The sequence below is a fragment of the Nicotiana tabacum genome, chromosome 7 (assembly GCF_000715075.1).
Source record: "Nicotiana tabacum cultivar K326 chromosome 7, ASM71507v2, whole genome shotgun sequence".
Lineage (NCBI taxonomy): Eukaryota > Viridiplantae > Streptophyta > Magnoliopsida > Solanales > Solanaceae > Nicotiana > Nicotiana tabacum.
Window position 1 is genome coordinate 103,363,485 of NC_134086.1, and position 27,330 is coordinate 103,390,814.

Consider the following 27,330-nt stretch of genomic DNA (forward strand, 5'->3'; position numbering starts at 1 on the left):
GGGAATTGCGAAGGGAAGCTCGCATTTGCGAACCCTTAGGAAATCCGGGCTTTTCGCATTTGCGAACAATAAGTCGCATTTGCGATTTCAAGCCTTCCCAGCATACGTCACATTTGCGAAGGGGATCTTCGCATTTGCGAGGTCGCATTTGCGAAACATAGCTCACATTTGCAAAATAAGGTAGACCTGGGCTGGTTTGCATTTGCGACCAAGCCCTCGCATTTGCGATATCGCATTTGCGAAGCTTGCACACCTGATCATACTAGCAAAATTTCTGCAATTTTTCTAAGTTCAAAATGCACCCCATGGCCTATCCAAAACTCACCCGAGCCCTCGGGGCTCCAAACCAAATATACACACAACCTCAAAAATATCCTACGAACTTGTTCGTGTACTCAAATCACCAAAATAACATTATGAACATCGAGTTAAACCTCAAGATCAATGAAATTTCTCAAAACTTCTTTAACCATCAAATTTGCATCTAAGGTCCGAATCACGTCAAATGGATTCCGTTTCTTACCAAACTTCACAAAATTATCTTAAATCATATATAAGACCTGTACCGGGTACCAAAACTAAAATACGGGCCCGATACCAACATGTTCTAATCAAAATTCATTTCCAAATCCTTTAAACAATTTTAGAAAATAATTTTCTTTAAAAATTCATTCTTCGAGCTTGGGACCTCGGAATTCGATTCCGGGCATACGTCCAAGTCCCATATTTTCCTACGGACCCTCCGGGACCGTCAAATTACGAGTCCGGGTCCGTTTACCCAAAACGTTGACCGAAGTCAAATTAATTCATTTTATAGTCAAAATTTATCATTTTTCATAGATTTTTACATATAGGCTTTCTGGCTACGCGCTCGAACTGCGCACGCAAATCGTGGTGATGCTAAAAGAGGTTTTTAAAGTCTCGGAACGCAGAATTCCTTTTAAAAACAAGTGATGACCTTTTGTGTCATCACAGTTCGCTAGCATTAGTGTTAGTATAATGTCCTTTTATTCATAGACTGCTATTACTACCTAGAGTTTAACTGCTTTCTTGGCTTCGGCCTTTTTTTATCTTGTTGTTATTCCTACTTGTTGCCATTACTTTTTTTTATCCGTTCTCCAGTCGAGGGTCTATCGGAAACAACATCTCTGTCCTTCCAAGGTAGGGGTAAGCCCGTGTACATCTTAACCTCCACAAACCCCACTTATAAAGAATTACTGGGCTTCTTGTTGTTGTTTGTGTCAATTTCAAGGGAAATACTTAATGAAACTCTAAGGCCCAAGTAATGAAATTTGAACCGCAACATTAGTAACCAAGCTTAAAGAAGTTGAAAGGCCCAAAGTAGTTGGTGGCCAGTATCTTCTTTGGTATTTGGGGTAAACGAAAGGGCAATAGGCGGAAGAAATTCAAAAATAGGCAGATTTATAACTGGTCGTTCAAAAATAGTTCAGTTTCAAAAGTAATTAAAATTTAGCTACTTTTTATGTAAGGATAAATTTGAGCGAAAACACTGTTCAAAACCCGGAAAATACGCCAGTATATTATACTGGAGTTCCAACATAAGTATGCTTGAACTCCACCATATTATACTGGAGTTCCAGGATAAGTGTGCTGGAACTCCAGCATAATATGATGGAGTTCCAGCATAAGTACACTAGAACTCCAGTATAATATACTGGAGTTCCAGCAAGTATAATTATACAATATAATATACTGGAGTTTGGAGCACCGGTGCTCCAGTCTCCAGTATATTATACTAGAGTCAGTAAAGTATACCGGTCCAACATAATATGTTAGAGTTCATACACAGGTGTACCGAACTCCAGTATATTATGCTGGACCGATCTCTGTTGCAGCAAAATAGTGGCTATTTTTCATTGACTTCATAAACGCTAGCTATTTTTGAATGACCAATCCGAAAACTGGCTATACCGTGCTATTTTTACGCAATAGGCCAATACTCAATTCGAAATCACATGCAATACCAATAATAATTCCTCCTTTGTTTGTTTCATCTGGAAAATGTAGCTATTTGAGGTTTTGTTTCCATTCTATTGTCGAAGGAGAAAACAGCTCTAGAGGAGAGCATATGGACGTTCAAAACAATGTAAACTGCACAGAGGTGATAAAGATAAAAGAGTATACGATCTCTACATTAACAATAGTGCATTTTTTATTTTTTTGGTGGTAGCAGTCAGTAGCGTAGCCATATAGAGTGAAGGGTGTTTAAACCTTGATCGAAAAATTATATTTAGTATATAGAAATTTATACTATATATATATATAGGTTAAAAATTGTATTTTATAAATATATAGTATCAAATTTTGGATAGCCTTTACGAAATTCCTGTTTTTGAAATGGTTTAACCCAACAAATTACCATCAAAGCCGATAGTTCATTGGAAATGTGAAGATGACAGAGTAGCTCACACGCTCATAGTTTAGAGACAAACACACAAGAAAAGATTTGTAGATGGCGATAAATACTCGCATGTTGTGAGCGTTACAAGTGTATTTTTGTATAAGACTATAAATCTTAGTGATTGGTCGTTTTGTACTTAATTAATTTGAAAGAAAATTTGTGCCAAAAAAAAAAAAAAAATTAGATACGAAATGACATCAAAGTCACTGTTCTGAAATGACTTCATCGAACATAATATGCAAGTTAAAGAGTCGTTTTGTCAGATTTGTAACATATACCAATCATCTATCCCAAGAGGGAAGTTATCAACGTCTATTGAGCACCAGAATTCCCCAAGTAAGAAAAGTTTGGTTTAATCTTGAATTCTTTTCTTTGAATACCACTCTTGTATAAGAACTCTTGCAAATTTGTCCCTTGTAATTACTTTTGGTCATAATAAGAAAAGAATAAATAAAGAGGAAAAGAAAAAGAAAAAGTAGGAGAAGTGTGGCCCTTTATTTCTGAAACGAACTAAACGATCACTCTATGTATGTGGTTATTGTAGTTTCCGCCACCCTCGCTCAGCCAAATCCCTCTTCATTTTCACAGAAAATTCCCTCATTTTAATACACACATACACACACTCTTTCTCTTTTCTCTTCACTCTAACAATGGAGAGTTTAGCACTTTACTCTCCATCTTCAGCCACCTCCGCCGCCACCACTTCCTTCTCTCGTCTCTCCTTCCACCACCACCATCTCCGATCACGCCCCTCCTCCATTTCCGCCGCCGCTCTCCGTCCAGTTTCTTCCCTCCGATCACCTCCATCCGGCCCAGGATTCAATCTGTCCGGCCCAAGATTCAATCTTTTTCATCCCAAGCCTTTCATTTTCAATCCCCTTTCAAAACCCACTTCCAAAAATTCACCATCTCACAAACCCATTAATGCTTCCTCATCTCCTGACCCAGATAAGGTAGTTACTATAGATGCAAAACCCAAACCCCAAGGAGCAAAGCTCATTCCTTTGATCATTTCTGTTTCAATTGGGCTTATTGTCCGTTTCTTTGTTCCAAAACCACCTGAAGTTTCACCTCAAGCATGGCAATTGCTTTCCATTTTCCTCTCTACCATTGCTGGTTTGGTCCTCAGCCCATTGCCAGTAGGGGCATGGGCTTTTCTTGGGCTTACAACTTCAGTTCTAACCAAGACTCTAACTTTTACTGCTGCATTTAATGCATTCACTAATGAAGTCATTTGGTTAATTGTGATTTCATTCTTTTTCGCTCGCGGATTTGTCAAGACTGGTTTAGGGGATAGGATTGCCACGTATTTTGTTAAGTGGCTGGGGAAGAGTACACTTGGTTTGTCCTATGGATTGACACTTAGTGAGGCTTTGATTGCACCTGCAATGCCTAGTACTACTGCTAGAGCTGGTGGAGTATTTTTGCCTATTATTAAATCTCTCTCGCTGTCCGCTGGAAGTAAGCCTGGTGATCCCTCCTCCAGGAAGCTCGGTTCTTACTTGATCCAATCTCAATTTCAGGTTGCCTTTGCTTTTTGCCTGCTATACATATGTGTGTGTGTGTGTGTGTGTCACAGAACTAGGTGTATTTTAATGATATTTGTAGCATACTCTGTGGATGCACGAATTGGTACGGATCAAATAATCCTAGTTATGAACGAATTCAATTTGTATACACCAAGAGTAGAAAGTTTTTTTGAGCTATCAGGTTCTTTAAAAGCCAACACAGTTTACTGTCTAAAGTAACATTGAGTTTGTAACCTGGAAATTAAGGTTTTTAACCTACTACAATAGGTTAAACTGTATTGATATTGTAAAATTTTATTACAATGTCGGTATGTGTAATTTAAATTTATTATGGAATAGATCTAAGCAGCTATGCTGGATGGAGATGTGTCTCATTTGTTGAGATTGAATAGTTTTCAAGAAAGAGTTGAGGAAATTTGCAATTTCTGATTCTAAGATTGCAACGGCTTTATACCTGAGAGATTTTTTTCAGGGCACTTTGGTTTATCTTGAATTTGCAACTGGGACATTATGCATTTGATCTAGTATTACTATATATTCTGAGTATTGCATATGAAGTGATTCCAGTCCTTCCCAATTAGATGAGCAGTTTCCTTTTGTTGAATAAGCATGTTCATATGAAATTGATTATTTATTAGTCTAATAATAGTAGTTGTGTGCTTAAAATCAGTATTAAGTCTGGTTGAGACGTATCATGTATCGTTTCGAGCTCATTTAGCAATCTGATGTTAAATTGCTTTATATCTCCATAAATAAATGCTTTAGCGTCTGCACTCTTTGTGTTTATTTGCAGTTATTTTTTTTTATATCTGGTGAAATTTGTATTGATAGTACTGATTTTTTTGTATGCATGCATCTCATATTAAGCAGAGGAATATAATCATTTATGCCGTCCTCCATCCCTTTGATTTTTTGGCTGATTTAGCAACTCGGCTAAATATTTTGGTCTGGTACATACGAATACTATATTTTATGCAGCATTAAAATTTCTGAAGATGTACCATTTTGCGACCACTCTAGACGTCCATCCACTTACAGATTGCTTTTTTTGTGGTGCATGACAGTCTGCAGGTAACTCTAGTGCTCTTTTCCTAACTGCTGCAGCTCAAAATCTACTCTGCCTCAAGCTAGCTGAGGAACTTGGGGTTGTAATCTCAAACCCATGGGTGTCTTGGTTCAAGGCTGCTAGTTTACCTGCATTTATCTCCCTTTTGGCTACTCCATTCATCTTGTACAAGCTTTTTCCTCCTGAAACCAAAGATACACCAGATGCCCCTGCTATGGCAGCTAAAAAACTGGATCTCATGGGTCCTGTGACCAAAAATGAATGGGTGATGATTGGCACAATGCTTCTTGCAGTATCTCTGTGGGTTTTCGGGTAGGTATCATTTCTCAATTGATGTTGATACCTGTAACTCGCCGTGCTTTATCTCTTTGTGATTTTGATTTTAGGTAAAAGTTGATTATTAAGGGTAGAAAATAGTTGCAATCCCAGACAGAAAGAATGAGGCTGCAGAGAGGCAGTAGGGGGTCTGTAATTGTGGTTACGAACTCTCTGTTTTTGCCGATGATTTCCTTTTTCATTATTTTACCAAACACAACACCAAAATACCATTCTTCTTGAAACCCTTCCTGTTACAGGACCATTTTGGATTTCCTCTAATCTGAGACTTCTGAGAACAGTCAGAAGCTTCTGAAGCATTTATAATATGTCATCATTGACTACAGTGCGTGTGACTTGTTTATGGGCTGTGTTCGTGTGGTCTTAATGTATTTAATTTCTAACACACTGACTTTTATATTGTTCTCAGTGACGCTCTTGGTATTGCGAGCGTTGTTGCCGCAATGCTCGGCTTATCAATTCTCTTGCTGTTGGGAGTGCTTGATTGGGATGACTGTTTAAGTGAAAAATCAGCATGGGATACTTTGGCTTGGTTTGCTGTCCTAGTTGGCATGGCTGGGCAGTTGACAAACCTTGGTATTGTTGGTTGGATGTCTAGTTGTGTAGCTAAATCCCTCCAAGCTTTATCATTGAGCTGGCCAGCTGCATTTGGTGTTCTTCAAGCGGCATACTTCTTTATCCACTACTTATTTGCAAGTCAAACTGGCCATGTTGGAGCACTATACTCTGCATTCCTTGCTATGCATTTGGCGTCTGGGGTTCCTGGTGTATTGGCGGCCCTGGCTTTAGCTTACAATACTAATCTATTTGGTGCTTTGACGCATTATAGCAGTGGCCAGGCTGCTGTCTACTTTGGAGGTATGTCTCTCCTCTTCTAGGTTCTTTAGTTGGTGTTTTGCATTCAACTAATTCCGCTTGGCTATATCTTTTGAAACAATTGCTTTTCTCAGAGAATCATCTTTAGTTACTTCTGGGGTGACAAGATGAAAATTATCCATTCCCTTTCTGTTTGCTGATATGAAAATGAACAATAAAGATTGCAATTAAGACAGTCTTTGTTCTTTCGCTGTTTTAGGATCTTCGACTGACTCTATTTTGTTGCTTCTATGACAGCTGGTTATGTAGATCTCCCGGATGTCTTCAAAATGGGATTCATAATGGCACTCGTCAATGCTACTATATGGGGAATCGTTGGGACATTTTGGTGGAAGTTCTTGGGTCTATACTGATTCTTAGTTTTTGGTGTAAGTAGTTTTTTCCCCAGTTATACGTGCCATTCTGTTGTGGCATTTTAGCAACGTCCTTGAAATTATCGACTCCAAGCTGAAGTACAATCAACACTTCTCCATTGTAACATTCTTAAAACATGCGGATGAAAAAGTTATGTTTTTTTGGCGTTGAGTCAACATTTAGGAAGTAGAATCAAAATAATCTCTGGTGAATGAGTGACTAGTGGATCTCTTGCTACGGTACTACGTTTTAGGTCCTTCATTTACCCAGCCATGGATCATTTCACCTTTGCAGTTTGAGTGGCATGAGTGTAAATATGCACAAGGTTAGAGTATTCCAAGAACAGATGCTAACACTTGAAATAGTAATCTTCTATATTTCACTATTGGAAGATGAAAAGGATGTCGGACGAAAGTAAACTACAAAATGAGCTCAGGAAACCTGCAGAGTTACCACAATTAAACACCGCTAATGAAAGGATCAAAATCTTCATCATTCTAAATTTTTTAATCTATGGTCTTACAACAATCAAAAGAGGCAAAACTTGTTATTGTCGTTTATACTGGACTGGTTTCTTCCAAGTTCCAACCCACGAGTAATAAGCAGAACATTTAAGCATGTAACGAAATGTGGTGCTCTTTTTTAATCTGGAAAACTAACAAATATATCTGCTAATCATACTCAGAAGTGACCCAGGCAATTTAACTGGATACGGGCAATGACTACCTACCAATTGATGAAGCTAATAGCCGTTGCATCTGAATTACTAGTATTTGAGGTTTTTTTTTTTTCTGAAACTGATTAGTAATATAACAAATTCTGAATTGTTTGGAAGAAATAATCAGTGGCCATGGAAGAAAATATGGAAAACAAAATCCCAGGCAATGTTGTTTGGTGCTGGTTTTTGTTGATTAATAAAATAACAATAACTCTGAATTCTTTTGCTCCAATGTCAATAAACGTAACATATTAAGAAAAAAACATTGGCACATGATACATGAGCTAACAGTATAGAAATTGCATTTCCATATATGAGAAGTCAATTTAGTCAAGATGCTGCAACTTTCATACGCACACTTTCCAATTTATAGATTTGGTTAATGGACTGCAATTGCTGATGAGCATAGGGTACCTATCAATAAAGGTATAAGTGTTTCATAGTGATTTTCGTACCTTTATGATCATTTTTGGTGTTACACAAGGTCGTGCGATGTGGTACAGGTATATATATATATATATATATATATATATATATATATATAAGAGAGAGAGAGAATCAGCAATCACTCTAATTACCTGTTCCAGGATACAGATTGAACTTCATCAGCATATTGAGCTTCCGGTACTGATTACTTCAGGGAATTCGTGTAGTAAGTTCAACTTCTCAAGGATCAGTTTTTCTTGCTTGGCGTCTATAATATGTGTTGTCAAGAATAACATACGATATGCAAAAATAAATGAATATGAAGCATCTATAGAAGGAGCATTTGCTTAAATATACAACCCAACTCTGCTATAGATGAAACAAAGAGAATAAACTTCTTGCTGCTAGCACCCCAGACAGGAAGCCAATTCACAAGCAGATTGGAATAGATTTACTGAAATACCATTCGGCAGATTATGACAAAAGGGTAACTTAATACACAAACTAACAAAAAACAAGTTTACATATGTTCTGTCATGGGCGGCTTTCCAACCATGCCCCATGACCCCTTGGGCGCGCCCCGTGGCGTCCTAGCAAGCCTCCCAATACCTAGCGCCACGGACGGCCCCGTGGTCTTGGCCGCGCCAAGTGACAAGCGTGCATGTGCCTCTGTCGCCCCACCGATATCCCTCGCCAGCGCCCAACCGCAGGCGGAGGCCAACAGCGTCGCGCGCGCAGACCCTGATGCCAAAGACTATGCTACTGACAACGGACCTGTTTCTGCCTTGTAGAAAACTAAGTCCTTTTCATTGTAAATATAGAGTAGTTTTATTCCATGTACTTCCATTATGTTTCTCTAGTTTAATCAAGTCTAGTCTTGTAGTTTTGGTTTATCTTTTTTAAGTATTATTAGGGGGGATCAAGCAATCAAACTTTCTAGCAAGCAAACAATTCTCTGTACTGGTGTCTCTCCCCCTCGACACCGTGTTGTCTTTCTGTAATAGCTTTCATTAATGCAATCAAGCTTTCTTTCATTCTCAATTCTTATTTCTGTTCTCTCAATTTCTCTTGACATTGGTTTTCCCGTACAACACTGACAATCTAGTCTAGCGTACGGAGGGGACCTCAGTTGGCGGACAGTAACTGCACTGACATCAGTTGCTTAGCCTTACGTCGCCCTTCCAAGGAATCTCAGGAAGGCGCCGCGTAACAGTTGGTATCAGAGCCTAGGCTCGACATCGGACGAGGGAACGCATTGCCATTACCACCATTTCTGACCATGGTGAATCATGGGGACCGCATTGCGGCCCTTGAACAGACGGTTGACGGATTACTGCCCATCATGGATACGGTGCCTGAACTAAGAACCAGCCTAGGGCAAAGGTTGGACGGCCTGGACCGCAGGATGTTCCAGGCCGAAGTTGACATAGAAAACATCAGTCGCGACTCCGAGGGGGACCGACAAACGACAGCCACAGAGGCAGCCGAAATTTTTGGCAAATTCGAGGGACTCCAACAGGAGTGTGCCGAGGATTTAGCTTACAGGGCACAAGAGGCAGACAGGGTGACTGCCATGCAACAAACTATTGACGACTTGACAGACAAACTCAATGTTGTCAATGCTGCTTTACAGGGCCTGCTTCGAGGCGGTGGAAACCAAATCGGGGGCGCTGCGAACCCCGCTTCCGCGACACAAAAACTAAAAATTCCTGAGCCAAAGCCATACAGTGGAGCTAGGAATGCCAAGGAAGTGGAAAACTTCATCTTTGACATCGAACAATACTTTGATGTTGTTGGAGGCCTAGAAGAAGCTAAGAAGGTAGCAATTGCTGCCATGTATCTTCATGGTGATGCTAAACTCTGGTGGCGAGTGAAGTACGAAGCCATCAAGGCCGGTGAAGATGCTCTCGAGACATGGGCAGAACTGAAGGCAGCCATACGCCTACAGTTCTTCCCCGAAAATGTTGAATACAATGCAAGGAGAAAGTTACGGGAGCTCCGCCAGACCAAGTCAGTGCAGGACTACGTGCGGGAATTCTCCACGCTCATGCTAAACATACATGACATGGGGGACAAAGACAAGCTCTTCACCTTCCTAGAAGGGTTGAAACCTTAGGCCCACATGGAACTGCAAAGACAAAGGGTAGATACCCTACCCAAGGCGATCCAAGCAGCTGAATGCCTTGGGGACTATCAAGTGGAAGCTCACAGCCGCCTGTCCGAGCGGGATTTAAAGGGGGCCAACCTAGCAATGATGGCTCTAGTAGAAGTGGGGGAGATCGGAGTGCAACCAAATCTAAGGCTCCCTCCTCGGGCAGCAATAGTGCTACGTCAAACAACAATGACCGGGGGAGAAAGCCTCCTTCGGGATGCCGTCATTGCGGCGGACCACATTGGAATAATGAGTGTCCACATGCACAGATGAACGCCCATCAAGCCTTTGACAATGGGACAGATGACGACACAGACGATGCAGACCAAACCGAGCCCGTAGGTGCCTTCAATGCAATTGTTGGCTCCATTTCTGAGGCCTTAGCGGGAATCAGTGCTGGCATTCGTAAGAAGGACCCCTGCCCAAGCACCAAGAAAGGGAAAAAGAAGGCGGATGAGAGGAATCCTCCTACACAAGAGAGGACCTTAATATTCGTTGAGATGAAGGTAAATGGCAAGCCCATTTGGGCGATGATAGACACGGGTGCTACCCACAACTACTTAGCCTCGACTCAGGTGGAGCACCTTGGTCTAGTTGTAGGAAAGGGCAGAGGTAGTATCAAGGCTATCAACTCACCTCCTCAGCCAGTGGGTGGGATAGCCAAAGAGGTACCAGTGAAGCTTGGCCCTTACGAAGGAAAATTCAACTTGCGTGTGGTGATCATAGATGACTTCGAGTTGATAGTGGGATTGGAATTCCTGAGGCAAACCAACACCATGCCTGTACCGTATGCTGACATGTTACTGATGATGGGAACAAACGGGACCAAGCACTGCATTATCCCGTGCATGCCCATGAAAATGGCCGTTGAAAACATCTCGGCCTTGCAGTTGAAGAAGGGGGTCAAAAGACATGAACCTACGTTCCTGGCAACCCTCTGCATTGAAGATGTAGAACGCTCCTCAGGTCCCATTCCTGAGCCCGTGAAGGAGCTACTACTAGAGTTTGAAGATGTCATGCCACAAGACATGCCAAAGCGACTACCGCCTAGGCGCACTATGGACCATGAAATTGAGCTGGTGCCGGGCGCGAAGCCACCCGCCCGGGCGCCATACAAAATGTCACAACCCGAACTCACCGAGCTTCAGAGACAATTGACAGAAATGCTAGACACAGGGATCATCGTGCCCTCCAAATCCCAATACGGGTCCCCTGTGCTATTCCAAAAGAAACATGATGGCAACCTACGACTCTGTGTGGACTAACGGGCCCTAAACAAAATTACTGTGAAGAACAAGTACCCTATTCCGCTAATGGCAGACTTGTTCGATAGACTGGGTGGTGCGACGGTGTTCACCAAAATAGACCCGAAGACAGGTTATTGGCAAGTTCGGATTGCAGAGGGTGATGAACACAAAACGACTTCTGTGACAAGATATGGGTCGTACGACTTCCTGGTTATGCCATTCGGCTTGACTAACGCCCCAGCTACGTTTTGCACTTTGATGAACCAAGTCTTCCGAGAGTACATTGATGAATTCGTGGTGGTTTATTTGGATGACATTGTGGTATATAGCCAAACATTGGAGGAACAACTGATGCACTTGCGGAAGGTCCTAGCTCGACTGCGGGAGCATGAACTATATGCGAAGCTATCTAAGTGCTCCTTTGCTCAAAAGCAAATTGACTTCCTCGGACATGTTATCGAGGAAGGGCGGATCAAGATGGACCAGCAGAAGATTCAGGCAATCACAGATTGGCCGCCGCCTAAGGATATCCACGCCTTGAGGGCGTTCCTTGGTCTATGCAATTTCTATCGACGATTTGTGAAAAACTACTCCCTCATTGCAGTACCATTGACAGAACTCCTCAAGAAGGTCACGCCTTGGGAATGGGGACCCAAGCGAGCGGAGGCCTTCAACGCATTGAAAGCGGCTATGTCTAGTAGCCCCGTCTTGGCCGTTCCTGACCTGGCCAAGCCATTTGAAGTACAAACAAATGCATCTGACTATGCCCTCGGCGGAGTCTTGCTATAAGAAGGGCATCCTATAGCGTACGAGAGTCGGAAGCTGAAAGATGCAGAGCGGCGCTATGCCGCCCATGAGAAAGAATTATTGGCTGTCGTCCACTGCTTGCGCCTCTAGAGGCACTATCTGCTGGGGACCCCGTTCGTGGTCAAGACAGACAACACAGTTGTTAGCCATTTCATGACCCAGCCGAAGTTGAATGGTCGACAGGCCAGGTGGCAGGAACTCCTAGCTGAATTCCACTTCAACCTGGAGTACCGAAGTGGGAAGACCAATCATGTTGCTGAAGCACTCAGTCGGAGAGCTAATCTAGCATCGGTGTGCCTACTCGCCACCCTAAGGGGGAGCGAAGTACCCACCTCCATCAAGGATCAGATACAGGATTTACTCATCAAGGATCCTGCTGCACAGTATTTGGTTGATTTGGTAGGATAGGGCAAGACTCGCCAGTTCTACATGGAAGATGGTTTCCTAAAAGTGAAAGGGAACCGACTTTATGTTCCTAAAGGAGGAGATCTGCGAAGGACTCTTCTGGCTGAATGTCACGATACTCTGTGGGCCGGCCATCCCGGTGAGGAATGCACCATGGCGTTACTTTGTCGTGCATATTATTGGCCTCAAATGGCCGATGACGTTGCTCAGTATGTGAATATTTGTCTAGTATGCCAGAAGGACAAGTCGGACCGCTTAACACAAGCGGGACTCTTTGAACCACTAGCTGTCCCAAAGAGACCTTGGGAAAGCGTTTCCCTAGATTTCATCACCAGATTACCCAAGGTCGGAGATCTCACAACTATCTTGGTTGTGGTAGATCAGTTTTCCAAGTATGCTACCTTTATTGCTGCCCCACAATATATATCAACAGAAGATACAGCTCGACTCTTCTTCTCTCATGTCGTCAAATATTGGGGCCTGCCCTAAGATATTGTTAGTGATCGCGACTCACGCTTCACTAGTAACTTTTGGACCTAACTCTTTAAGTGCCTTGGGTCAAAGCTGGGTCACAGCTCAAGTTTTCATCCGCAATCTGATGGCCAGACGGAGCAGTTCAATGGTATGTTGGAGGAATATCTCCGTCACTTTGTAACTGAATCGCAGAATAATTGGGTGAAGCTTTTAGATGTTGCTCAACTGTGTTTCAATTCACAAAAGAGCTCTAGTACAAACAAAAACGCTTTTGAAATTGTTATTGGACAACAACCGCTACTCCCACACACAGTTAATGCACCAAATATGTCTAAATCTCCTCGAGCTGCTAGCTTCTCAAAAGAGTGGAAGCGATATTTGGAGATAGTGCGGAGCTATCTTGTCAAGGCTCAAAAGCGGATGAAGAGGCATGCTGATCAGAATCGTCGCTTTGTTGAATACCAAGTAGGAGACAAAGTGATGGTCAAAATTCCAAAGCAGTACTTATTTGCGGGGGTCCATGACCCTCGCCTATTGCAAAAATACATTGGACCCTTGTCCATTGAAAGGCGCATTGGGAAAGTTGCATACCGAGTGGATACCCCAGCTTGGTGGAAAATTCATCTTGTCTTCCGTGTCAGCCTCTTGAAACCTTTTCGGGAAGACACGGAGGATCCTTCACGGAGCCAGCTCACAATACCCAGTATTCGAGGGCCCAATTCAACCGGGAAAAGGCATGTTGAAGCTATCCTTGATGATAGAGTGATTCATGCCTCAAGGAAAGATCACCAAAAGTTCTTGGTGAAATGGCAGGGTTGTGATGCAGAGGAGAACACTTGGAGAGGGGAACAAACCTCAAAGCCTACAAGAGCCTAATTGAAGATTATCTTGCAAGTAAGGCGCTGAAGACATCCCCAACTCAAGTGGGGGAGAATGTCATGGGCAGCTTTCCAGCCATGCCCCATGACCCCTTGGGCGCGCCCCGTGGAGTCCTAGCAAGCCTCCCAATGCCTAGCGCCATGAACGGCTCCGTGGTCTTGGCCGCGCCAAGTGACAAGCGTGCATGTGCCTCTGTCGCCCCACCGATATCCCTCGCCAGCGCCCAACCTCAGGCAGATGCCAACAACGCCGCGCGCGCAGACCCTGATGCCAAAGACTATGCTGCTGACAACGGACCTGTTTCTGCCTTGTAGAAAACTAAGTCCTTTCCATTGTAAATATAGAGTAGTTTTATTCCATGTACTTCCATTATGTTTCTCTAGTTTAATCAAGTCTAGTCTTGTAGCTTTGGTTTATCTTTTTTAAGTAATATTAGAGGGGATCAAGCAATCAAACTTTCTAGCAAGCAAACAATTCTCTGTACTGGTGTCTCTCCCCCTCGACACCGTGTTGCCTTTCTGTAATAGCTTTCATTAATGCAATCGAGCTTTCTTTCATTCTCAATTCTCATTTCTGTTCTCTCAATTGCTCTTGACATTGGTTTTCCCGTACGACACTGACAATCTAGTCTAGCATACGGAGGGGAACTCAGTTGGCGGACAGTAACTGCACTGACATCAGTTGTTGAGCCTTACGTCGCCCTTCCAAGGAATCTCAGGAAGGCGTCGCGTAACAGTTCATACAAGTACTTTTTATGCATTTTCCGTGTAGCTTGGATGTTGAGGGCACGGCTCAGAGGCACAATATTTACTAGGTCCTCAACATAGAAAATTATTTGACCAACTTTGGCACTAATGACTGAAGACACTCGCATAGAAGTAAATAAAATTTTGTTAGAAGAGCTCAATTTCAAAGGTTTCTGTGTCATGATTCATGTGCGTGTGAATAAGAAGATGCCATTAGGATACATTCTTGATCAGGATTTTCTGCAAAATTGGAGTGCAATGCATTCCCCATGCTGTCCACTATAGCCGAGGTAGTCATGGATGACTCAATGCATAAGATGGCAGTGATGGCATCCAATCTAGTGACCTCATTTCTAAACATCAATCTTGCATGTGCTGTAAAATTCCATATTGGTTCTTCAGAACAAGTCACAAATAGATCATATAGGGCCAAACCATGAAAAAAGCTAGAGTCAATGATACACCTTGTGCAAGTCTTATCAGACTCTCCAGCATACGCACGGTTGTTCTTGCTGCAGATATTCACAGTTGTTAAGTGCATAGCCATGCAACAAATAGAATATTTAGTGACAACGATGATGCCTAGTGACCTGCATTTTGAGTCACAGATCTTCTCTGCAATTGGTAATAGCTTGAGATAACCTTTTCTGCCTCCTTTGTGAGGACTGGTCTAAAGTATCTCTTCACAAATTGAATGTACCTATAAGATGTCATCAGAAGACATAACGCTGCCATCTCATCAACAGAATGTGATGGAGTAATTGCTGCTAAAGATTTTCTTTTGCTGGAGTTAACATGGTAATAAAATGGGAGAACACAAATAATAAATTAGAATTAATCTTTTCCTTAGTGTCGTGTGCATTTCCATTATGCTAAATTGTTTTGATAAGTTACACTCACCGACACTGCACACTGTTCAGGAGCCCATGACATATTTTTTTTTTAAGGTAAAGTAACAGCCCGAGACATTAACATGATTAAACTGTTTTTCTAACTACCAACCAAAGCCTACTGTACAACACGCGACATGAAAGTCTCGTGACAATTCAGACACTCAAAATCAGTGCTGCTAGCAAGACTATGGATATGCTTTTAGACTTTAATCTTTTGGCTCCCAAATGACCCTTTAACCTTTTTGTTTACTTATACATGCATCCCAATTGGAGACCTTCCAGTTTTAAACGCTTTTAAGAAAATTCATGCTAAACAACCTTCTCCCAATAAGAATTAGCATTAAATTAAAAACCTTTGCAGAATTAAGAAATGTGAAAAGAGAGAAATTTCTTGCATTTTCCTTTACGTAACTCAGTCTTATACCAGCTTCTACAAGGGAAAAAGAAACCATAAGAGTAGCGCATCATCCATATTGAAATAGATGTGGGGGGAGGGGGGGGGTGATAAGCTAATACTATTGGTTTAGGCAATACTTGGAACAGTCAATAATCATTTTTAGGGACTTATCTCACCTTGGCCAGTTTCACTGTTATTGATATGCAAAAGCACATGCATAGTCTCTTACTGTTCATGAACAATGTCAATAATCATATTTGGGAATGAGTCTTTATATATATAAGCAGTGTAGCCAAAGTGGCAAGAAACCACAAAATAGACTAGTGGAGTAGTAGTTAATTAAAGATGAGCACATATCATATATATCAGAATCCGGATGGTTGTTGGGAAGTATTTTACCTTCTGAGCATTGGAAGTGCCCAGGTACTCCTTAGATCCTCTTCAGAATTGTGGCTCTTTGTTTCTTCCTTTCAATCACATAAAAGAGAATTTTCATCCACCTAATTGACGCTTCATGACTAAATAATAATGTATTCACATTGTTATAGATCCATCACCTCAGCAAGAATATGTGAAGAAACAACAGCATCCCACTCTGGGTTTCTAGTGTCTAAGAGAACTAGGACTATATCAAATCTGCTCAGCAGCGGTCCAGAGAGCGTCGTATTAACAGATAGAGCTAGCGTGTGTTAAGAACATAGAAAACAAAATGAGACGGGGAGCAAAGCGTTTAAGATGCCTGATGGAGATTCTAGCTTGCAGAAAGATGAAAGGTAAAAGAAAAGAAAAAAAGAGGACATCAGAAGAAAAGATACGCTGATCCTTGTCATATTGCCCCTTAGGGTTAGTTGCTCCAAACACAAGTGTCCTTGTACTGAGAGTTGTCACCAGACCAGCCTAGAGATTAACCAATCATCAAGGATCAGAAAAGGATTCATCGAAGTAATTAAGAACACCTAGAACAGTAGATATTAGGGGGACTGGAAATAAGGCGGAAAAAGGAAGAATGAAGAAAATATCAAGAACTCATGACCTTGAAAATCATGCAGGTATTGGTAGTTTGGTACTTTACCAAAAGAAGAAAAATTAGGTTCTTCAAAGAATGATATACCTTTGCAACACTTATAGTCTGCTGCTCCATTGCTTCATGGATGGTTGCTCTGTCATGCTCCCTCATGCTGCCAAACAGAATTTGATGAGTCAACATCAAATGAATGTGTAGGATAACATTACTGGCTATATTTTACTACAGAAAGCAATCATTAAATAATTTGAATCGACAACCTACTAAACCGTAACTAAAGTGCAGACTGTACTTCAAGCCACACAAGTTATATCAAAACATGGAGAAACTGAAATAAATCAACCTAAGACTCCAAAACAGCTGTAAGATACCTGTCAAACTCATCAATGCAACAGAGACCACCATCTGCTAATACAAGTGCACCAGCTTCTAACATCCACTCTCCTGAAAATATAGCTCGCCTTTACACTTGATGATCAACTAACTGTACATATAGGTCAAAATATTATCAAGAATTAAGAGCATGTTTGGTTCGCGTGATGGAGAGGCATTCCAATGAATCGTCCTCTCATATTGTTTCTGGATTTAAAAGGTATAACAGCCTGAGTTAACCCACATGTCCGTTATTTCAACATAACAGATTATATAGCTCTTTTCTTTATATATAAAAAAAACAGATCATTTGATCTTAGCACGGTACTAGTACTAACTCAGAACCAGGGTCATCACATTTGAATTCAACAAGACTATTATGCCTTTAAGTCAGATTAACAAACCATAATACTACCTAAACTTCCTTTGCTTTGTACAATTTTTTTGTTGATGTAAATTTTGTGAACAAAAAATTTTAGGTTGTTATATGCTTATTTTGATTTTCATGGTGCAAGTAAAAATGCTGTTCTATATAGAATCTAAAGTGTTTTAAGGTTAGAATTATTCCTAATAGTAATATACACTATTATATTACTTTAAACACTGCTCCCTAGTTTCTCAAAGCTGCAAAACAAATTTGATTAGATTTACTTTCTTCATTATGGGAGATTTTAATCATCTAGCATTAACTAAAGAGGATGGAACCATATCAAAGTATTCAACATATGCAGTGGATAGGGAAATTCATTTGGGTATGTCCCATCCTACTTTATCCAGTTTGTGAACTGATAATGCACTAGTATAAATCTCAAACAAATTACATGCGTCACTTTCTAATAGAAAAGGGACTAAAGAAGATTAGAGATGTAAGAAGAATTCCCAGCAGTACCCAGTAGACCACACAAACTATTAGTCTTAGTTTCATCGGAGAATTAATGTAGATGGGCTTGCTATCATGACTGTCTCTGTGCGAGTGTTGTGATGGAACACAGACAGATTACCACTTCAATATGATCAACGCAAATAGATAGAGACAGCTCAAAACTTCAAGACAGTTGTTAGTGAGTAACAAGATAACAGGAACAATCTACCTCCATCTTTAACTGCTGTAACAGTCAATCCAGCGCTAGTGCTTCCCAACCCAGTCGTTATGACAGATCTATTGCTTAATTTAGCAGCAAACTTCAGAAACTGTGACTTCCCGGTGCCTGACAGGATAAGTAAGCAACCATATTATCTCATTTGTGACAACAGCCCAAATTCAAATGAATATCACGCTCCATAAAATGTCACCACAACCATGAAAGAAGGTGAAATCAAGTATACCGGCTGCTATGCAGCACATTAGCGCTAGACACAATTAAATGAGTGCAGGAAGAAGTGAAAATCTCTAAAGATAACCATTTGCCTACAAAGAACATATACTCCAATCTTGATTCAAAACATTTAACATTACAATTCATTACCAGGATCACCAACGAGAAGCAAATGAGACTCTCCTCTAACTTTTGTTCCAGAAGCATCAACATGTTGGACACCTCCAATAAGCGTCAATGCCACTACATTGAACTCGAAGTTGGTCATTGGCCAAAATGGTAAAGGGATTATCCATCATCATTTGGACAGATTGAATTATACATTAACATCATAGGGGATACTTTTCACGATGCACAGTTGCTGAGAGAAAACCAAGAGTAACACAAATTCCCTCTACTTTATATCGAACAAGTTAAAACTATAAATTAACAATTACACATGTGACATCAACTGAAAAGGAGACACTTGCAGGGGACAATACCTGCAAGCTTGACTGTGAAAAGCCCAAAGACCTGTGGGCAAATACCTTTTAGAATCGCATTCCTACCTGCGTTTAGGAATAAAAGGAGAACAGAAAGAAAAGCAGGTCTGAGTCCCAAGTACTTTTAGCAAGTAATTTAAAATCCAGCTTTTATAAAGAAATTTTACCCTTTAAAGGAGTATCTTTGAAATCAGTCCAAAACTGCTTGAATTTCAGAATAGCATCATCAGGGATATCGATTTCTGACTTTAGCTCATTCATTCTCCTGAAGATACATTATAGGAAATACGTGAAGAGAAAGGCAGTTTATTTCATGAGAAAGAGTCAGAGAAATGTATTACCTCCTCCAAGTAGTGGTGGAGACAAAAGGTGGTAGGCCAACAAAGCCTTCCACCTCTAAATTTTGAAAGTCATGTTTTGCTTCGTGTAAGTTTTTGAAATATTTTGAGAGATAAAAGTGTACATCTGCTCCTGATACTTTTTAATAAAAACAATTATATTATTGTTATCTCTTCTAAGTTTAAATCCTTATTTGGCCATTCCTCCTTGGATATAAGATTCACTAAGCTCTACAAATATCACAATGCTATTTTAGCTTGGGAAGATGACAAATTCAATTAGTAATATCATATATTTCTTTACCTATCAATCAAAAGGAAAGAGGAACTACAACAAGATCCTGGAGGATGATCACCTTTCTGGTAACAAAAATCAGTGAAAGAATTCAAAGGCAATTCTTCATACTCTGAGCCCTTCATTGGGACTCCCCTATACTGTCAATAAAAGGCCTACTACATACTCTCATCCTAAGTTGCTTGCACACGAGTGCGGGTAATCCGACACAGGTGCAGATCTAGAGGTCGGATCATTAAAAAAGTAAATTCTAAGATTCGTGGATATAGATCCTAGTATGGATACGGGTGCGAGGATCCGGTTAAAAATAATTTTAAAAAATAAAAATATCTCTAAATTATGAGAAATTTTGTGGAATACTTACGTATAGCTTGTAAAGTGTGAATTTCTTTTTTATTCTCAAATTGTAGATAAATAAAGGATTGATTTCCTAGATAAGGTATGCTATTTTCTTCAAATTTACCAAGATCCGATACAAATCCCATATCCACACATATACTAGTGTCGTGTCGACAAGGGTACGACACCTAAACTGCTGTGTCGGAGCAAATTAGCTCTCATCCAAAGTCTTCGTCGCATCTACACCATGCTTTACTGTAAAATAATAAAATAATATAAAGAAAGAAGTTTTTTCTGTCCTTTAGCACAAGGGTAGAAGGAAGCCTAGAGGCAAGGGTCCAACTCTTCCTAAAATTGCGCTTAGTCTCGCTACCTCTTTAGTTGCCGCCCCCTAAAAGTCAGTGCTTGCTGCAGACCGATGAACGTGGATTATCTAGTATTGAGCAGCGGTCTAGCATCCTTACGCCTTCTACTAGTCTAAGCCACACTGGGACTGAGAGTGGAGTCATTCCCGTTTGAATGAAAAAGGTACGAAGTAGCTCGGTGTCGGCTCTGCTTGCTAGGGGCCGTTGCTCACGCAAGCGAAAGGGTGTTTTGGAGCACTAAGGGCGACTAGTGGTTGCTTCGCTCGACAAGACTGAAACCTTCGCTTGCACCACTAGAGTCGTTCCGGCACTTTGAGTTGTTACCAATAGTAGTGTAAACAACATCCCCGAAACTAGCGCATGCGATATCCCTCGGTGTCTTTATGGTAACCAGCATGCGTTAGGGAAAGAGTATAGCAAGCCGAAGGCGATCCCCATAACTACAGGTGCTGGGGATCGTTTGCCATAAGGCTCTAACGCACGTCGTTATGGCGCTTTGGAACACTGCCGATCGCCACCTCTTGCAAGCAACCGTCGGTCACAAATGGGAATAATCATACGCTATCATAGGCGCTTCTAATTTCTTTGGAGATTCTCAATGCAGCATGCGCTGAAATCCGCCTAGCTACTTACTACTCTACAACACTTAAAATAAAAAATGAAATGGAATTCAAATTGGTCGAGAAAAAGAACCGCGCTAGTCGGAATTTGGGGAAAGATAGAGAGCTCTCTAGGCTCTCCTGATCAAATTGAGAGTTCGCTTTGCCAGTCCATGAATATGCCGCACCCAGCAGTTCGAGGAGTGGCATCAAGAAGATGCAGTGATAACAAAAATAAACCTTTAGAGGGGGGAGCGGAGATGGTGTAATGAAACCATGCTAGTACTTTTATGATGAGAAAAAATCTACATCACTGGAAACAATGTTAAATGAGAGGAAACAAAAAGAAAAAGGTGACCTGCTTCTGTCTAACCCAATTATTAACCATCCTTCCCAATTGATGAGATATCAAGCAATATCTGACAGTTTAAGTGGCACTTTCTGATTTCATTCTCAAATTAAATTGACAAGGATCAAAGGCAAAAGGAAAAAAGAGGGAGATTGAGCTCGCCATGGTTTACTCTGCGACTCTAAACAACCTACTCCCTCCGTTTCGATTTAGATGATGTAGTTTGACTTGGCACGGAGTTTAAGAGAAAAGAGGGAGACATTTGAAACTTGTGGTCTTAAAAGCTTAACGGGTAACAGCTTTGTGGGCTCATGAAATTTGCGTGGTTACAAAAGCTTCTCATTAAGGGTAAAATGTGTAAAATGAAAATTTTAAAGTTGAATTATTTCCAATTATAGAACTGTGTCATTCTTTTTGGAACGGACTAATAAGGAAAGTGTGTCATCTAAATTGAAACGGAGGGAGTAATACTTAAGGACAAATCAAAGTGATGCACTCCATCTCAAGCAACAACAATGATTTGTACAATATATCAATAATTCGCATTCATAGGTTCTGCACATATAATGGGATAACAATCCTTTAACTATCCGGGTTTGACTTGTGGTCCCATGAAATGAATTGAAATCTTTCTCAAAATGAACTGAGTGTACTCCCTTTACCTTACATGGTTGGCAATTAGTACCGGATCAAGGTCACAGCGAACATCTCTTAAATCGGGGGACCATTTGGCGGTTAAGATCCCAGTGACAATCACATCATCTGACAACATTAAAACATGGCAGTAAATTAAGGACAAGGAAGAAAATCTGTATCAAGCTTATCAGTGAAAAAGAGGAAGAAAAGAGAGAATTGTCTCTCATTAGGGTAGAAGATGAATTAACATAAAATAACACAGAATAATATTGCAAATAAGCAGACTGTCATATAAACTACTTCCATTACGAAAAGCAACCTATTACTGTTTCAAATTCAAAACACATCTTAACTTTGACCTTGATTACTCAAACAAATGCTTCGAAATTTTCATTACAAAATTTGTAGCGAATAGGGTGCTTTACATCAACAATTTTTTTCTATAACAAGTGAATGATAAATGTCCGAAATGAGACTAAACATTGATCTTTTTGAACCATGTAGGATGGAGGGGCTTAAATCTTTGTGGCGTCAGAGCATTAGATGTTTTAGTATATTCCATAGTAAAAGCAGCAAGGGACAGCTAATCAGCCCAGACACCTTTATTGAACTGCAAACAAGCTAGTTTTATCAAAATAGTACCTCCAGCTTTAACCGTGTCAACAAGATCATCCTTCAGAATGACAGGAATGGAGCGAGGAATAGCCCCAACACCCAATACCTGAGTACTTTCTTGGATTTTAAGCTCCTGATAATCATGACAGATCTTATTGTCTTCTACAAGCTGAAAACTTGTGCTTTCACAAAACTTAGGCCTCTGTAAAAGAACTTTAAGAGATTATTGATTTTCTTACAAGCAGCTGGTTTTAGAAAATGATAAACCAAACTGGATGAAAGTTATTGCAAAACCAACATGGAGAATGGGATGCAATGAGGGTAGAAAAGTAGAGAATAGAAATTCAAGATTGAATAATGAAGTAAAAAAAACAAAGCATATATAATCTATGAAGCAGTTTGGATTTTACTGTTACCAGCATGGTTATCAGAGGCGAAAAGCATAAACAAGCACCAAGTGTCTGTTGGGGTTTTAAACAGAAAGCACAGATAAAGTGCACACTTGGTAAAGGTAAAGGAAAGATAACATAGTCATATTTATTATGTTGCCTCTAATTTCAGACGTTGTGTGGAAATGATCCAATACCTCAAATATAGGAGGATACCATACAAAACGTTTCACTCGTCCCACGTTTGGTATCTATTTCAATTTTTTACTATTCCAGTTCTTTTCCATAAACTCAATTTATGGACATATTTAGCTTCTAATGCTTAATTTTCTTGTATTTCTCACACTTATGTGACAATTAAAGGAAACCTGATTATACAAACATTAGTATAGTGCAGCTTATGTTAATATCTCCTCATGTTGCACTAGGCCAGCCCGCTGCACTAAGCTCTCCGCTATGCGCAGGGTCCGGCAAAGGGCAGGACTAGCTTCCTTCATCTACGGTGCACTAAACTCCCACTATGCGCAAGGTCCGACAAAGGGGCAGCTTAGTTCACCAGCACTAATCCACTGGGTGTTCTGCTGTAGCCCACAAATTACACTCCAAAATTTCATACTTGGCCAAATCTGTTGCTAGTTATCAGGTTTCTCAAAATAAAATGTGGTAGAAATTCATATCTAACCAAAAAGAGCCTCTCTTGTCGGGACAAATTGTTTGCAAAATTACCCATACCAATCTACTTCTAGTTGAATACTTAGTACAAACAAAAGTCTCTATCAAATCAATTGACATGGTTGAATATGTGAAGTTCCTAAATTCAGTGAGACAGATCTAGAACTGCTAAAGTACGAAGCACGTTTCGTTCATAAGAATGCAGTATGACTGTCCTTTTTTATTATAAGGTAAAGTATCTAATTGAACAGTACTAAGAAGGTACCAAAACGTTTACGAAGGATCAGGATTCTAACAAAAACTACACAGTAACAGAGCCCAGCAAATTCGTGAAATCGGAAAAGCTAATTACAGAATCAACTCTAAGCCAACAAGATAATCTCTGTAAACATCTAGAAAGAATTCAATATGCCTGTTATTTGTTCTTAATAGGGAAAAATGTATTCTTTTCCACTCTAAAATAGTTTGAAATGCTTTGCGGTATTGCTTACTTACATTTAAGTATGTTATTTTAAAAAATTTAATATTTGTGATTTTCATAACCAGAAAACATAAAAATGCAAAACAACCCACCCATTGTGTTATTGCTAACAAGCTGCCAGAAAAAGGTATCCAAGTGCAATCTCATTGCATCAATTGGAACAATGCCACAAAGCAACATCCATTTTTTTCAAAGCTAAAAGTAACTACAAAATCCAAAAGAAGAATCTAGCTGGAATTCACATAGACCCTACTCTTATGAGATAAGGCTTAAAGGAAATGTGAATGTATACTGATGTATAGCAAAAGCAAAAGAAGATTAAAAAGAGCTTTTATTCCACGCATAATCAAATCGAGATACACAAAATATATTAGCAAATTCAAAGCATTGCGTGTTTTTCCACGCAATAAAATAATAAGGATAGTTGGGAACAGACCTGTGAGGGACAAAAAATTGGTTTTGGAATTGAATTCCTAGTTTCCACCTCCGGATAAACCTTGAACCTACATAAAATTTCCTTCTTAGCCAATAATCTGTTAGGGGTAGATTAGCATAGGGTAAGACCTTGACCATGTAATCTTGCCATAAGACTAAATTGAATTTTTTGGTACGACCAGTTAAAAGGAAAGCAGAAAAAATGTGCGGACGTTTTGACCTCTGAGTGATAAAGAGTTGTCTAAGAAAATTATGTTATAAACAAGCTAAATCACCTTTCTAGAAATTTTGTTTCATGCATCAGAGAAATGCAAGCCCCAATATGAGATGTAGAAGTTGTTTTTGACATAAGCATATCTTCTGAGAAGCCAAATTCTGGCAAATTGGAGGTTTTAGCCTAACTTATAAATCTGTTCGAAAGTTAGTTATGTCAAGCAATATCTTACACAACTCACTTAGCCTATATAGAAATGGAAGCATCTTTACCTATTGTAGTAACCAAACACATCCTACATGATTATAGAAGTCAGAACAAAACGGAAGTTTAGCCAACAGAATTATTCTACTGGAGCAATATACAGACTCTACCAATCGAATTAAGCATGTCTGTATTGAGTTCGGCCCCATAAAGGATTAACAAAAGCTGAGCTCAACTTTTTAAGGATGCGAAGCACCCCACAAAGTCTTACAGGGGAATCATCCATATTCAATTACAATTACCAGATATATCTTTAATATAAGATGAAACATGGAGATCTGCTGCTAAATTTGCAATTGCTCATTCTGTTGTACCAACCCCATGCCACTTATTTGGCGACCCAATATTGTTGAAACACCAGATGAGCACCCTTAGTCACTCGGCTCTATCTCTATGTCTATCAGGTGCAACTATTTGTTTTGTTAGTTAGAGATATCACTGACAAAGAAGTGAAAATAATTTGTCTAAAGGAGACTAAGGTTGAGGCACAGTTGTGGTAAGTGAAAACTACGGCAATCCGATTCTAGTATAAAAGTTTTCTGGCAAATTGGAATTATAATTGCAAAGATAAGACGTTTTTCAGTTGAATCCTGCCATACTAATTTCCATCTGGTAGAACCAATTACCTTGATTAGTTTGTATTAGACTTGATAAAATAAATCAATGATTCCATTAATGCTTTGTGAAAATATCTCTATGATTTTCAACCTGGTTGGAAGAATTGAAACTAGCAGAATGACTAGGTGAGAGGCACACAAGGATAACCTGTGCTTACATCGCCGACACTCATATATCCTCTCCCCTTCAATCATCTTCATTGCTCCAGACCTGATTATAGTCCCTTTGATAGTAAGAAGCATTCCACGATGCTTCACCCTCACACGGCCAATGCTGGGAAATGTCTCTAAAACATTATAAAAAATGACTAAGTTTGATATTACAAGGTTTATTTTTTTGAGAATGTGATATGACAAGGTATACTTAAAACTACATTGCACTGAAGCATTATATAGCAAGGGTAGTGAAGGATTTATGACTTGGACATAGAAAAGAAATATGCAAGGAATAGCTGAAAGAATACTAGTAATATGTGCTTTTTCTGATAGGAGCATGTGCATTTACATGTGAAACTTGTAAAAATTCCAGTATTAGGAACATAACCAATAGAGTTTAACTTTTATACACTAATAGTATAAAATTTCTTCCCACTATCATTTTGGAAGCCTATTACAGGTACTTGTGCAAAGTGAGGACAAATTGTAATTAAGGCTAGTAACATGTCATAACCAGTTAAAATAGTGTAAATATTCTCTACACAGTCAGTAAGATAATTTAAATCCTAAACAATAATGGGTTTATTTTATCTACACTGATGGAGTAGAAGATTTTTGATAGATACTATCAAGTTGTTCAAAACCCAACTAAAGTAATTGTCTATAGTAAGCATGGGGCAGTAATATGGAAAATAAGATATGTAACCTCCGTTGGATCAAGGATTTAAGCTTTAAGGGTTCGAGTTTGGGAAATTACCATAACTCATTTTATTTACTGAATTCGCAACCAATTATTCGTACTTTTTTGTTGAATTTTTAAACACACATACGGGTCCGAACAAAGCTACTACCCAAGTTGAACTCTAAATTCGCCGGGGTAACCTCTACAACCGGTTAAACTACACAAATAATATAGAAGAATCTTTAAAATATTCATACATATAGCTTAAATCCAACAAAAATAATAATGCGAAAAAAAGGGATAAAAAAGGAACAAACCAGGGCATTCAAGAGGAGAACCACTGATATTGATACGAACATGTATGTTGTCCTTGAGGCTTGCGTTTTCACGTTGTTTAAGATCTCCCAAAATAACTTTCTACACAAAGACAACAAAAAACATTGATTATGTAGATTACTAATCTAAGTATACAGAATTTTGAACAAGAGGGTAAAGTAATATACCTGAGCCCAGACGGCAGCTTCATCAAAAAGGGGTAAATATTCTGTGGGTTTAGCGAAAATGAACTGAGAAAGGGTTGGATTATCATCCATTATCTCTGCAAAACTGTTTCAGAAAACCAAACTCGTTAGCAGGATTTTTGCGGAGGCAGATGCGAAGTATACTGTAGTGTTGCTTACTCGACAAGGAGCGGATAGTGAAGTCGAGGATCAGGAGAGAGAATGATGGAACACAGCTGCTCCGAGTGGTGCTTTAGCAAATACGCCGCCAGTTCTTTGCTGTCACCGTTGCCCTCCATCGGATTTTCCCACGTCGGGAGAGGCTTTTCGCTTTCACCGTGGGCGGCGCGTATGGCGGGAATTTGGGTACCAAGAATTTTGGGCGGGAAAAATTTGTGTGCACTGTGTACCGCAGGGTTTAGGGGAAATGATATTTGGTCCGCGTTGAAAAGAAAAGAAAAAT

The 27,330-nt window shown here is 40.0% G+C and overlaps 2 protein-coding genes across 3 annotated transcripts; one reads left to right on the forward strand and one right to left on the reverse strand.

The window, feature by feature from the left end:
• Nucleotides 1-2,793: 2,793 nt before the first annotated feature.
• On the forward strand, nt 2,794-6,746 carry LOC107782872 (dicarboxylate transporter 2.1, chloroplastic-like). Its single transcript, NM_001325346.1, is given in 4 exon segments — nt 2,794-3,945; nt 5,016-5,329; nt 5,763-6,211; nt 6,467-6,746. Coding segments are annotated over 4 exon segments (1,752 nt in total). The 5' UTR covers nt 2,794-3,072; the 3' UTR covers nt 6,583-6,746.
• A 700-nt stretch (nt 6,747-7,446) lies between these two features.
• LOC107782873 (putative DNA helicase MCM9) lies at nt 7,447-27,302 on the reverse strand. Of its 2 annotated transcripts, XM_075217450.1 has the most exons (21): nt 27,048-27,302; nt 26,871-26,973; nt 26,685-26,784; nt 25,678-25,816; nt 24,436-24,502; nt 22,485-22,659; nt 21,869-21,968; nt 19,089-19,186; nt 18,922-18,987; nt 18,590-18,682; nt 18,215-18,331; nt 17,123-17,195; nt 16,839-16,905; nt 16,543-16,624; nt 16,285-16,406; nt 16,127-16,194; nt 15,028-15,137; nt 14,902-14,949; nt 14,660-14,812; nt 7,880-7,995; nt 7,447-7,715 (listed from the first exon to the last, which is right to left on the reverse strand). In XM_075217450.1, exons 1-20 carry the CDS (start codon nt 27,164-27,166, stop codon nt 7,907-7,909), a joined length of 1,989 nt encoding a protein of 662 aa, XP_075073551.1. In that variant the 5' UTR covers nt 27,167-27,302; the 3' UTR covers nt 7,447-7,715; nt 7,880-7,906. The 2 variants fall into 2 exon arrangements, with proteins under 2 accessions (XP_075073551.1, XP_075073552.1); XM_075217451.1 differs by lacking the exons at nt 7,447-7,715; nt 7,880-7,995; nt 14,660-14,812; nt 14,902-14,949; nt 15,028-15,137 and adding an exon at nt 15,810-15,955.
• Nucleotides 27,303-27,330: the final 28 nt, after the last annotated feature.

Coding starts and splice junctions, on each gene's coding strand:
- LOC107782873 (XM_075217450.1), bottom strand. CDS start 27,166: ATGGAGGGCAACGGTGACAGCAAAGAACTGGCGGCGTATTTGCTAAAG. Junction 15,138..16,126: donor GCACTTCCAATGCTCAGAAG/GTAAAATACTTC, acceptor GACATCTTATAG/GTACATTCAATTTGTGAAGA. Junction 7,996..14,659: donor AGAAAATCCTGATCAAGAAT/GTATCCTAATGG, acceptor CACATATTATAG/ACGCCAAGCAAGAAAAACTG.